Raw genomic sequence first — 12,054 nt, forward strand, 5'->3', positions numbered from 1 at the left:
TTTATACATGTCACTACACAGGTAAAAACAGGAAAAATTACATTTTATATTCAGCATCTTTTTCCTTACAAACCATCAATTGAGAAAGATTTATTTTACATCTTTTATTTATTTTCTCGTTAAAAAAATCGATTCTTCATCACTATATTATTGAGAGTTTGAAATACATCATGGTAAACATAAGTATCCTTTGCTACTATGATAGATATTGTCATCGACATTGACGCAACGAGTGACGTATTAATTAAGACGTCCAAATAATTGAGAACGCCTCGAACGAGTGACCAGTTAAATGAGCGCATACCTACATCTCCGCAGCCTTTAGAAATGACAAAATGAAATAGTGGAGAAGTGTGTATGTCGCTCATTAAAAGCTATAAATGTAGTTCACGGTCTAGAAACAATGTAGCGAATTGATTCAAAGTATTAAAAAATACGGAAATAAATTAATGAGGAAAATGCAGAAGTAGAAACAAAAAATGTTGAAGAGATAAAAGTGAATTTCAGTAACAAATTTATTTACTTATATTCGTATACAATATTTAATAAAATATATATATATTTTGCAACAGGAAATGCTTAAATTACGACATTCAATTGCGAGCCCTTTCCCTTTATAAAAATTTAAAAACGACTAGTAAAATCCACCTGTTATATTTAGAAAACACTTACATTTTTCCAAATACATAAATTGCACAATATACGAATACATAAAATATTGAAGTTAAGAAGACACAGGTACAAACATATCCCACAAACTTAAATCCATTTTCTCAGTAATACAAACTACAGGAATTGTTATTTCGACAACCCGTGTAATATGTATTAGACGAGTTTTACTTTGGTGACAAGAAGTCTATTCAGTTGAACTTCTTGCATTCAACTTTTCTTTTTTTCTCTTTACGAAGAAAAAAAGAATGGTACACAAAAAGTTCAGCTAAAAAAAATAGACATAAAATATATACATATATACAAATCAATCCGTCAACATAGTTATATTTTGGTGATCTTGCATTTCAGCTAAGGCATGTAGATTGTCCCACCAATGTAACAATTTAAAACTGTAAATCAGACGGAACCACGGTGTCATCAGTGGTGTGGTCTTCATAAAATTGTCGATCTCTGATCGCGACATCCACTGAATCTCGCTCACTTCATCAAGATTGGGATTTATGGTGAGATCATCCCGTTGCAGAAACAATATGTAATCGATCTCGTGTTCACCCCAACGATTGTTACTGGGTGCTTGATAGAAAATTCTTGTCAAGTAAAATAGGTCAGAAGGTTTGATCTCGTCGATAGGTATACCCAACTCGTAACTGAGCCTTCTTATTGCGGCTCGGCGTACACCTATGGCATCTTCTTCTTCTATTTCGTTAGGAATCTCCGCTAAGGGATGACTGCAGCACGTATTCGTATAGCAATTTGGAAATGTTATCTGTAATATAAATTACATAAATTAGAAATGTATGGAGAATATTTGTAGAAAAATGAACATAATTATTTCATACAAAAAATTTAATTTGATTTAAGATTGTCAACAAACAAAAACTTTTACTATAAATTTCTTAGGATTTTTATTTCAAATTTTAGTTCAAGGTATTTAATTTCATGAGTTAAGCCATGATCGGATTACATTAAAATTAAGATTAGATTAAAATTTGATAAATTAAAGTAAAATTCACTCAAAATATCACCAACTGTTTAATCACCAGAGTCTGATTATTCAATTTTACATGATTAAAATATTCAAAATCATATTTTAAAATAATATTAAAGGAGATTCTCACCTTGGTGCTCGATCGCTTCTGGAGTAACAATTCCTTTTTATTATTAAACAGAAAGACGCTGAATGCTCTGTGTAGCGGTACATATCCCTCCGTATTAATCTCATGACAGAATTGCTTAGTAGCTTCACCAACAGCCTTATCCAGTTTATCTACGAGTATGCAGCGTTCCTGTAAAGCAGCTTTCTGCAACTGTGTTACTTGCACTGTTCCATAATCTTTCTCTATAAGCGTCGTCATTTTGTGCATAGTACTATTAAAATTTCTGTATACTCTTTTGATCATCACTAACCAGTTACCTGTCGAATAACGACTGAGAAAAACAAATGTAAGATCTTCTCTTGCATATCATAAATATATTCATAAGAATGATTCAACAGAATCTGAATTTATAGTCGCTTAAATAGGAATTAATTGACTCGAAGAGCAAGGGCATACATACGTACCACGTGGCAAACCACATCGAGAGGACTGAGCTGTATCGATAAAGTGTCAAGATGAGCGTTTCTATCCAACTGCGTTACGAGCATCATCCGACTTCTCAGGAAATCGCGAGCCTAGTCGAGCTGCTATAATGTTGAGAATGATCATGAAAGGTGTTTAACGACGAACAGGAATTTTTTGCGGTCTGGAATGTTATTAACTGTGAAAACTACCACTTATCTCTCCTTCGTTTCTATAGACGCAATTCCGTTATCACCTTTGACTTATATAGTCAAAGGTTATCACACATTCCTCAACGTTATTTCCCAACTAAGATCAATTATGACAACATATGACTCGCTCGCAAACAATTGTTTTACGTAAATCACCTAGACGTGACTCGCATTCGAAATTGTCAGTGCCAAATCTGGGACACTGATCACGTAATTTGGAACATGATAATTTCTCGCATTTCGCGTGAACTTCTTCACAGAACCATTACTTAGCTAGCGAAAAGTGAAAGTACTTAAACGAAGTTAGATAGATTAGAGAATAGAGGTTAAATAAATTCGCAAATGCAAATATTCAATTCATAAATATATTATGGGAGCGTTCAGAGAGACACTATTCGCGCTATGGACGCAAACACTTCGTAGAGCGAATAGCGCGATAGCGTTGGTAAGCTACATGAACGACTCTGGCAGCGGTCCACTTGACGGCCTTGACGCTACAAACGCTTCGGAGCGTTTGATCGACCAATCAGGATAAAGAATTTTACGAATTGACTAATCAAAGAATGTTTCGAAGCGTTTGTAGCGTCAAATGGACCGCAGCTTTAAGATGCTAATACGGTTCTCTTGGTTCATGCACCGTATTAGCATCTTAAGATCTTGCTTGAGATTAAAAATGGACTATGGATTCCGGCCAAGCGGCCAAGGTTTCGTTCCCGTGGTTGCACAATAGCAGCGTGAATTCTGGCAAAAAAATTGATTGGCTATTCCAATCTGCCAACGTCATTATATGCAAGAAAGTGCATAGAAGCAAAAAATATGATTGGTTGCTTCCAGTATTGCTATCGCCATTATGCGCAACGAAACACCTGGTATCCTTACATCATGGATTAAGCCCATGGCACATACTGCCATGGTCTACAATGGGCAGTAGCAGTAGTGGATTAAGGAGTAGACGCAGAAATCAACCAATCATAATCGAATGTGAGAAAGATAATCAACTACGATTAGTCGATTTCTGCACCTACTCCTTAATTCACTATTGCTACTGCCCATTGTAGACCACGCAACAAAAACGTAAGGCCGTAATACGTAAACAGTAAAGAAATCGTAAGGGCCATGGCACACAAAAAAACTTAAGCAGTAAAATGTAAGCAGTAAGCGAATTGACCAATCACAGTAGAGTCCGTAAGGCCATAACATAAGCAGTAGCGAATCCAACATGTTGATTTCCTTACTGCTTACGTTTTACTGCCTTAAGTTTTTTGTGTGCCAGGCCCTTAAGATTGGATTCGCTACTGGCCTTACGGTCTCTATCGTGATTGGCCAATTCGCTTACTGATTATGTCTTACGGCCTTACGTTTTTGTATGTGCCATGGGCTTTAGACTAGATAGAGTGGAAGGTTCTTATGAAATTGTAATTTATTTTCTGTGTATAGAGTGGGTACAATCAGAGAGAAGCCTGAGAGCGGCCATGCCCGGGATTTAACCGCATCTTATTTTAAAGCGCCTCTATGTCCACAAAACGTGGACATTGAACTACGTAGCCAATGTCCACGATCCCGTCGGTAATGTCCACGATTTTCGGTCCGTTAGATAGATAAAAACGAACAATCAATCTGTCGGCGCTTGTTGAACAAAAGATTGTTCGTCTTTGTCTATCTAACGGACCGAAAATCGTGGATATAGCGAAGAATACAATCAAAAATCGTAGACATTACCGACGGAATCGTGGATATTGGCTACGTAGTTCAATGTCCACGTTTTGTGGACATAGAGGCGTTTCAAAATAAGGTTGCAGCTAAATCCCAGGCATGACCGCTCTCAGGCCGGTATTCATAGTCGGTTCTTATTTCAAAATCATCTTAAGTAATGTCTTAATACGCTAATACGGCTCTCCGATTGGTTCATAACATCTCAAGGCTGAACTTGAGACGATCTTGAATATAAGAACTGACTGTGAATATCAGTCTCAGGCTTCTCTCTGGTAGGAACATGTTGGAGCATATTGGCTACGTTTACACCGTGCGCTTAGTCCGCGACCTATACGATAGGTGTCTTTGTTTAATATATAGGATAAACAAGGACATCTATTGTATAGGCCGCGGCCTAAATGCACGGTGTAAACGTAGCCATTGGAGAATATTGGAGCTGCGACGCGACAAACCTTTTGATACTGATTAGTGAGCACAGCGGAGCCTGGCTGAGCCCTGCTGAGCCACAAATTGAGTTATCGCACTAGCGTTTATCTTCCGCGCAAATTCGGTAGTGTAATTACCTATTGCGAGGGCGCTGCGTGTTTCCAAGTTGCGCTAATTCCCGCGAGAGGAGACAGTAATTTTCAAACAGCTTATTTATCAAGTGATTCGAGTCAGATAGTAATTAGGTTATGTTGAACTAGTGGATGTTTATGAAACAAACTCGTATTTGTAATAATTTAAAAATAAATGTATATACACATTTCTTAAAGAGCCTAATTATACAAATACTGAATAATAATTAGCAGTCGCCTCTTGTCAATAACGAATTAACTTTATTCAACTAATCGATCTGTTTTATTGATAATTAGGCACTTATTAAATAAAACTTTCTGAGAACGGAGTGAGGATAAATGATAAATATGCTCAAATTTCCAAGATTATTAGTAAATCACGTGAAAGCGTTGGCGACTCCCACGTCGTCTAGTAATGCGGATTATTTGTCACAGCAAACACGAGTAATTGCTTTTATTATTACATATATAATCATTAACATGTAATTCTTTCCAGCAAGAAATATAATGCAATGATCTTGTCATTTTTGTTTAACATTTGAAAACAACAAAAATATAATAACTCACTGTGTTACACTATGTCATCTGTTGGTGCTTTTCATTTGTTGATGACACAAATTGACATAAGTGTCCATTTATCTTTGTCACTAAATGTCTAAAATAGAAAGATAAAATGACGATTGTGTCAATAAATGGAAAACATCTTGTTTTTTGCTGAAAAACATCCATATTGAATTTTTACCATTGAATTAGTACAATAAAAAGCTACTTTATATAAAATATCTAAATGTAGTGACATAATATTAACTTCGGCAATGAAATAATACATGTATGTTAGTTGATTTATTCATATAGTGATCTTGTTCTAATTAATTTCGTGTATATTCTGTTAAATAATGTCACATTATTATTATCAATTAGTCTATTTTTTTCATCTCGATCAGTGTATTTCTTTTGGTAATAAATTAAATTAAATTATGAAGTTAAATTATTGAGTATTTATTTTTATAAATATTTATTTGCTTATATATTTAATTTTGCTAATTTCATGTACAACAGTTTTGAATATGCATTAATCTAATATAATACAAGTGGCCAAATTTTCTAATTGTGTATTTTGTAATTCTTGAGATAGCTTGATAGATTCCTACACATATAGATTGTTAAACTGTTCTCGTACTTATTCTTGTTTAATTTTTTGCAGAACACTTTTATTCTCAAGAGAAGGAATCCAGTACCTCTTCACAAAAAGAATAGCAAGCCTCATCGCCTAAGATCAAGGAATTTCATTTACGATCTTGTTGAGGATACTAATGTAAAGAAAAAAGAACCACTCGATTTGATTCTGACGCAATACGTGGCAGGACTCGGCAATGTGGGCACTCGAGTGTCGCTACATCCAGCGTTAGCGTATCCAAAGCTTTTACTGCCGAAATTGGCGGACTATGCTACCCCCGAGAACATTGAGAAGTATAAAAAATTGGCGATAGACCAGGAGAACGATAAGCCGTTCAGTTCTTCCTTGGTAGAGAAAACAATGAAATATCTGTCGCACAAGCGGATGTCCATAGTGATGTCGAAGGACGTGCCATGGACATTGGAGAAGTGGCATATTAAAGCAAATTTCCGCAAGGCTGGTATTTACCTACCTGAGGACACTATAACGATGCCTGAGAAACCGATATCTGGACCAAACCTGGATCTACAGGGAAAGGAATTTTATGTGACTATCACGATTAATAATCGCGAACAGGTGAAGGTGAGATGTTGTCTGCATCATTGGACGTCAGAGAGTTCCTCACAACTTCGTGTCAATGAGTTCTGGAAGCTGCCGACCGATCCGATATTTCCTGAGGACAAACCGATTTTAGATTCTCTTTCTCCCTTTTGGGTGGAAAGGAAGAAAACAACACATTTCTAATATGTTGTATTATAATATAAATAAATAACGCTTAATAAGAGTGAATAAGTTTTCCTAGAAACTCCTAACTTGGATATATATTTTAAACCTATTCTTTTTAGCTGTATATAGTTGCACGATTTATCTTCTTTTTTTTACACGGAGAAAAAAAAGGAAAGATGAACTATAGTTCCAAAAAGAATGGACCTCTAGAATTTTTTGCACAACCATGATCGTATCGTTATAATATTGTTTTAACGAGATAATTGTACTCTTTCATGCAATTTGATCAGAAATCTCCAATAATACCTCTAACTACTATTCTAAGAGATTTGGGAGTCTAGTAAGCGCGTCAAGTATATATACTTGCGTGGGGAACTATATTTTCCTAGAATCAATAATTTGACTTTGTTATATCTTCATTGTGATTAGGAGGAGAGCATGTCTATTTCTAGAAACTGATAACCTGAAAATTTGCTATGAATGAAATCGTAAAAATTATATGATATAATTCAATATGGGTGAAAGGTACTTTGCGTGGGATGAAATTTCGGAAGGATTAATTCTATTTAGGTAATTTTAGTAACTTCGAATTTTTCGTCCCATATTTAATACGGTTTAGCTATTTTCTGTTTTTTTTTTGTCAAATTGTTTTTTAAGCTACAAACTTGATCTGAAATGAGTGTACGATATAATTTAATATTCTATGATAGAACTTTTAGATACAGAAAGATCGACATAAATTATTTTTGTCTGCGAATAATTATATATTTCTTCTAAACGTAATTTTTTTAATACCTTGGTAAAGATTTTCTAAGATTTTTCATTTTATAATTCCTGAGAAAGAAATAAAGATATCTTATAAAATCTTTCAGATCTTATATTTCATTAAAGTTACAGAATGAGAAATTTTAAAAATCTTAGAATATTTCACATAGAATTCACATATAAAAATTTTAGTAAAGATATAAATATATTAGACTGTCTCTCTCTCTCTTTCTCTCTCTCTCTCTCTCTCTCTCTCTCTCGGCACTTATGAAAAATACAATTTATATAAAAAATCCAATTATTTCAATTTGTATAAAAAATAAGAAATTTTCTAAAAAGTTAAGAGAAAAATTTTCACTATGGGAAAAAATGATTTCGTGAATCCTTGTATCTCTGCGTAAATCCTTATTTCATTGATTAGTGCAGCAAAGGCAGAGGAAGAACAAGCTAAGCGACGAAGGAAGCGAACTGCTGCCGTCCCTACATCAGAAATTTATTCTCCACACGCGTATTTGATTTTATGCTACCGGGAAATGTTGAATGATAATGAAAAGGTGAGAATTGGACCACAACTATATAAATTCTTTGTCAACTCGATATCAAGAGTAGTGTCTTCAATTTATATTTGTTCCAATTGTAGATCAGATTTCGGAAGAATTATCTGAGAAAAGTCATGCCGGATGAGCCAGATATCATTATCCTGCAGGACATCAAGGACCTCGTGCTCTTTCTCCTCGTGACGTCCGTCAGCCCACAATTCATAAACTTCTTCCACTTGCCGGTCGTGGACCAATTTTTGAGAGCACTCATCATCTACTTCCAACGCTTCGTGCAGATATGGGAGGACCTGGGACATGAACGAGCGGCCACCATGAGGAAGGCGCCTAATCCACTGGCACGTGGACATAGGTCCCGATATGCCGACGAAATGCATACTCTACGTTGTGTCCTGGGCAGGGAATACGCGGACTTGCTGCTGGGCTGCCGGGATGGGCCTCGCTATCACCACATGATAACCAACTCGAAACGCACAGCCACGCAATCACAGGGCGAGAAAGACCTGCGAATCTATGAGGCATTAATAAGTGTGGCTCATAGGGTCGTATGGATAGCATTACAGCGGAAACATTTCACTCTGATCGGTACGATGAAGAGCATATAATGTTCTAAATAAACATTGTATATTATTTTACGATGATACAAAGAACACTATACACATCATATATATCACTATAATGATATATGATGATCTTACTATAAATATTATATATCATAAAAAAATAATACGTAATGTTTATAAAATTCAGAGCATTGTACGCTGAATGTATATTATATCTAATTTACGATATTCTTATGGTATTTGAGAACTGATTACCGAATCATTGATCATTGTCTCGTAGAGCTGGAACTGCACAGGCTGCTCCGGACTGAGGCGTACAATACTGCGCAAAGACAAAGCAGCAGTCGGCTTATTCAGGATATGCTGGAGGATGATATTCGTATACTACATGGTCCTAAAACAACACTAAAAACACGAAAATTGCTCAGAAACTCCCCCTTACCTCACGAGCTGATATATGGGGATTGCGACTATCGTCTTCTATCATTAGGTGATATACTTTTTATGAAAATAGTATATTTGTATTCAGAGTAATTTATAGAAATAGTATATCTAAGGATATTTAAAGTATTAAGATCTAAAATAAAAATCATATATCTATATTCACGAAATGACTTCGACCAAATTTCGATTAACTAATCGACAATTAATTCAACCGGCACAATTACAAAATTAATACATGACAAGAATTAAAATTAATCACAAAAAATTAAAACAATATTTATATATATTAATATAGATAAAAAATTCTAGAAGTACTTATTGGTTCTAGAAATAATTTTTGGTTCTTATTTATATAATTCATTATTTCTAATTTAATTTTATGTAAATAACAGAATATTAATAATTCTATTCACATTAACAAGATAGTACAAATGATAAGTTAGTCAAATCGATCAAGTTAATCAAAGTTTAGTCGTAGTCATCCTTAGTCTATTACTAAACTATGATATTTGTGCAAAGGATAGCTATGCATCTTGCGTAGCAAGAAAAATATGTTACTCGTACTTCCATTTAAAGGCATAGCAGATATCGACATACATCATCCAAAAATCGCTTATTTAAGGAACGCTCTTCTCGTCGACGAGGAAAAGCTATCTCAGTTGGAGATCAAAGTGGGCATACTGGGTCACAATCGCTCGGATTATGATATAATGTTAATGCCGCACGAACCAGAAGAACTAATGGAGCCAACAGAAACTGCTTTGCTCGAAAAAAAATCATTGGAGATACGAAAGAGTATCTTTGTAACTAAAATCTTGGTAAGTGTCCGGTCGCTCTTTTTTTTTTTACAGAAATACAAATCTTAATTGGATACACGGAAAGATCGAATCTCTAAAATATTTCTATTTTCGTGGTACAAAGGAACAAGAGGAGATCGAAAGCCTGCCCGAAATAATGGACGAGTTCCCAGTGAAAGAAATTCAGGAGGTAAACGAGAAATATGATAAGATTCGCGAAAAAGCTCGAATAAAATGGATCCTTCGAGAGATAAGACGACGTGAACGCAAAGCGACTGATACTTACTCTATAGCGACAACTTTAGACTGAATGTTCAGAAAATAAAATTCTTACATATCTATACGAGATATTCGACGAGAATTTCACAAGAAATTAAAATGGTATTTATACATGTATATTAATACGGATATAAATTCTAGAATATCGACAATTTAAAAATATAATATTCTCGAGTCTCTTATTTATCAATATAAAAATAAAATACACGAGTCCAGTCGTTTTGTCAAGCCGATATTATCGTTAGGATATATGAATGACAAGGGTGGATATAAACTGAACGCTATAACGCAATGTAAAAAATATGCTTATTATAATTGGTGATGCCTAATCAAGAGTAATAATGCTGATATTTTACAAGAAGATACACATATAGATACATTTTCAAGCAATGCGTTACGATTAAATTCGGCATTGTCCTGTCCATAAATAATTATTGTACCTAATCGCTAGCGCTATATACGTAATAACAATACATACGACGTTAATTTAATCCCCAATGTGGGTCGACTTGCAAATTATTCCGTTTCCGTTTGCATCTACGTGCGATCAACTCGCTATTTACGTTTTTTGTAATCGCTCACATTCAGCTAAACGTTCGTTACTTAGTAGTGTGCTTTGCACCAGTGCGACCCGTTTTTCTTGAACAAATGACACGCATTATGTAGCAACATAAAAAAAAAAGAAAAAAAAGAAATGTCTCAACATTTGGCACAGCGATTTTGATAATAAAAACCAGATATATTTGTATTTTATATCTGCTCGTCTTACGCACACACGTATAATGAATAACATTTTTAATGTTTTTCTTTATCGGTATTTAATTACGTAATGTGTTACATTTTCTCGTTTCTTCAAGTTATTACGATATGTATTGAGATTACGATAATCCACAGTATATCTGCGTATCGCGTTCGTTTTATTACTACTATTATTACAATGGAATTGTAACAATGTTTTGTTGTGCACGTACTTTAGGAATTAAATGGCAGTAAGTAACTCAACCATTCACGCACTATTATACCGCGATCTAGTTTTACTTTCAGAATCCGTGCCTTTATACTTTTCATAAAAAAAAAAAAAAGAAAAAATTCTCTTCTCAAATGAACATTAAAGTATTCTCTTGAAAAATATACGTGATAATAAAAAGTTTCCTTTACTTAGTTGATACACAGCGTGTCATCTTCTCATTTGTAAGGCTGCAAAGCGTGATGCACATTCGGTAACAATGTTAAAAAATGAAAATTTTCGGCACTTTTCGCTAATGTTTACTTCACTTAGATATTACAGCTACTCTATCGCTGAACATTTGTCTACATGAATATAATACAGAATGGACAAAGTGACAATATTGATTATCCACATATATTAATAATATAACGATAATAAATGTGATTATTTAACTGTGTTATTGCAGTAATCAGATTATGAAAAAAAACGTGATTATATACACTACGTATTACATATATTTATGTAGACATATGTATACTTCTTTTTCCTTATAAATTCAGTCGTGTGTTTGTATAAACATATATTCTATATATGCACAAGGTTTTATAATGAAAATTAAATTGTGGAAAAATGTATTTTATTTAAATAAAATTTAGATAATATATTTTCAAAGGATGATACTGCATAAGATATCAAATTCATCATTTTTTTTTATATATTGCCGCCATTGAAAAAATAATGCAAATACCATTTTTTACATTCTGCAAATTAATGAATAATTTTACCACCACAATTTGCTCTAATATAATGATATATATATGTATGTGTGTGTATACTTTATACATATACGTATATATATAAAATATACATACAGTTATGTACGAACACCAAATATTTCTTTCAAATATTATATCGTTTTACTCCAATTATTCTGTACTTTAATTTGTAGAGCTAAACTCCAGTTTGCAAATCAGAATATGTTACTCACAGTTGCTACAGTATAATCAATAACAGATAAAATCATTACAAATCAGTCATAAAAATACCTTTGTACCTATTATTTGAGTAGTCAGTAATTAGCTAG

The 12,054-nt window shown here is 34.0% G+C and overlaps 3 protein-coding genes across 4 annotated transcripts; 2 read left to right on the forward strand and 1 right to left on the reverse strand.

The window, feature by feature from the left end:
• Positions 1 to 936: 936 nt before the first annotated feature.
• On the reverse strand, positions 937 to 2,795 carry Idi (Isopentenyl-diphosphate delta isomerase). 2 transcript variants are annotated; one of them, XM_018460373.1, is made up of 4 exons: positions 2,444 to 2,795; positions 2,234 to 2,356; positions 1,791 to 2,100; positions 937 to 1,438 (listed from the first exon to the last, which is right to left on the reverse strand). In XM_018460373.1, exons 2-4 carry the CDS (start codon positions 2,248 to 2,250, stop codon positions 977 to 979), a joined length of 789 nt encoding a protein of 262 aa, XP_018315875.1. In that variant the 5' UTR covers positions 2,251 to 2,356; positions 2,444 to 2,795; the 3' UTR covers positions 937 to 976. The 2 variants fall into 2 exon arrangements, with proteins under 2 accessions (XP_018315875.1, XP_018315876.1); XM_018460374.1 differs by lacking the exon at positions 2,444 to 2,795 and having other exon boundaries at positions 1,791 to 2,086; positions 2,234 to 2,422.
• A 2,126-nt stretch (positions 2,796 to 4,921) lies between these two features.
• Positions 4,922 to 6,668, forward strand: mRpL9 (mitochondrial ribosomal protein L9). The gene is made up of 2 exons (XM_018460394.1): positions 4,922 to 5,157; positions 5,918 to 6,668. The coding sequence occupies exons 1-2, from the start codon at positions 5,053 to 5,055 to the stop codon at positions 6,632 to 6,634; spliced, it is 822 nt and encodes a 273-aa protein (XP_018315896.1). The 5' UTR covers positions 4,922 to 5,052; the 3' UTR covers positions 6,635 to 6,668.
• A 299-nt stretch (positions 6,669 to 6,967) lies between these two features.
• On the forward strand, positions 6,968 to 10,095 carry LOC108730595 (uncharacterized). The gene is made up of 6 exons (XM_018460371.1): positions 6,968 to 7,186; positions 7,803 to 7,935; positions 8,022 to 8,523; positions 8,782 to 8,991; positions 9,522 to 9,763; positions 9,867 to 10,095. The coding sequence occupies exons 1-6, from the start codon at positions 7,131 to 7,133 to the stop codon at positions 10,050 to 10,052; spliced, it is 1,329 nt and encodes a 442-aa protein (XP_018315873.1). The 5' UTR covers positions 6,968 to 7,130; the 3' UTR covers positions 10,053 to 10,095.
• The last annotated feature ends 1,959 nt before the right edge of the window (positions 10,096 to 12,054 follow it).

This window comes from Mycetomoellerius zeteki, unplaced genomic scaffold, assembly GCF_001594055.1.
Source record: "Mycetomoellerius zeteki isolate Tzet28-1 unplaced genomic scaffold, Tzet1.0 scaffold94, whole genome shotgun sequence".
In the NCBI taxonomy this organism is placed as follows: Eukaryota; Metazoa; Arthropoda; class Insecta; order Hymenoptera; family Formicidae; genus Mycetomoellerius; species Mycetomoellerius zeteki.

Bases quoted from the DNA above. Each gene is read 5' to 3' on its own strand.
- Idi (XM_018460373.1), bottom strand. The intron at 1,439-1,790 runs GTGAGAATCTCC...TTTATATTACAG, and splicing joins AGAAGCGATCGAGCACCAAG to ATAACATTTCCAAATTGCTA.
- mRpL9 (XM_018460394.1), top strand. From the start codon at position 5,053: ATGATAAATATGCTCAAATTTCCAAGATTATTAGTAAATCACGTGAAA. The intron at 5,158-5,917 runs GTAATTGCTTTT...AATTTTTTGCAG, and splicing joins ATTTGTCACAGCAAACACGA to AACACTTTTATTCTCAAGAG.
- LOC108730595 (XM_018460371.1), top strand. From the start codon at position 7,131: ATGGGTGAAAGGTACTTTGCGTGGGATGAAATTTCGGAAGGATTAATT. The intron at 7,936-8,021 runs GTGAGAATTGGA...TTCCAATTGTAG, and splicing joins TGTTGAATGATAATGAAAAG to ATCAGATTTCGGAAGAATTA. The intron at 8,992-9,521 runs GTGATATACTTT...TTCCATTTAAAG, and splicing joins CTATCGTCTTCTATCATTAG to GCATAGCAGATATCGACATA.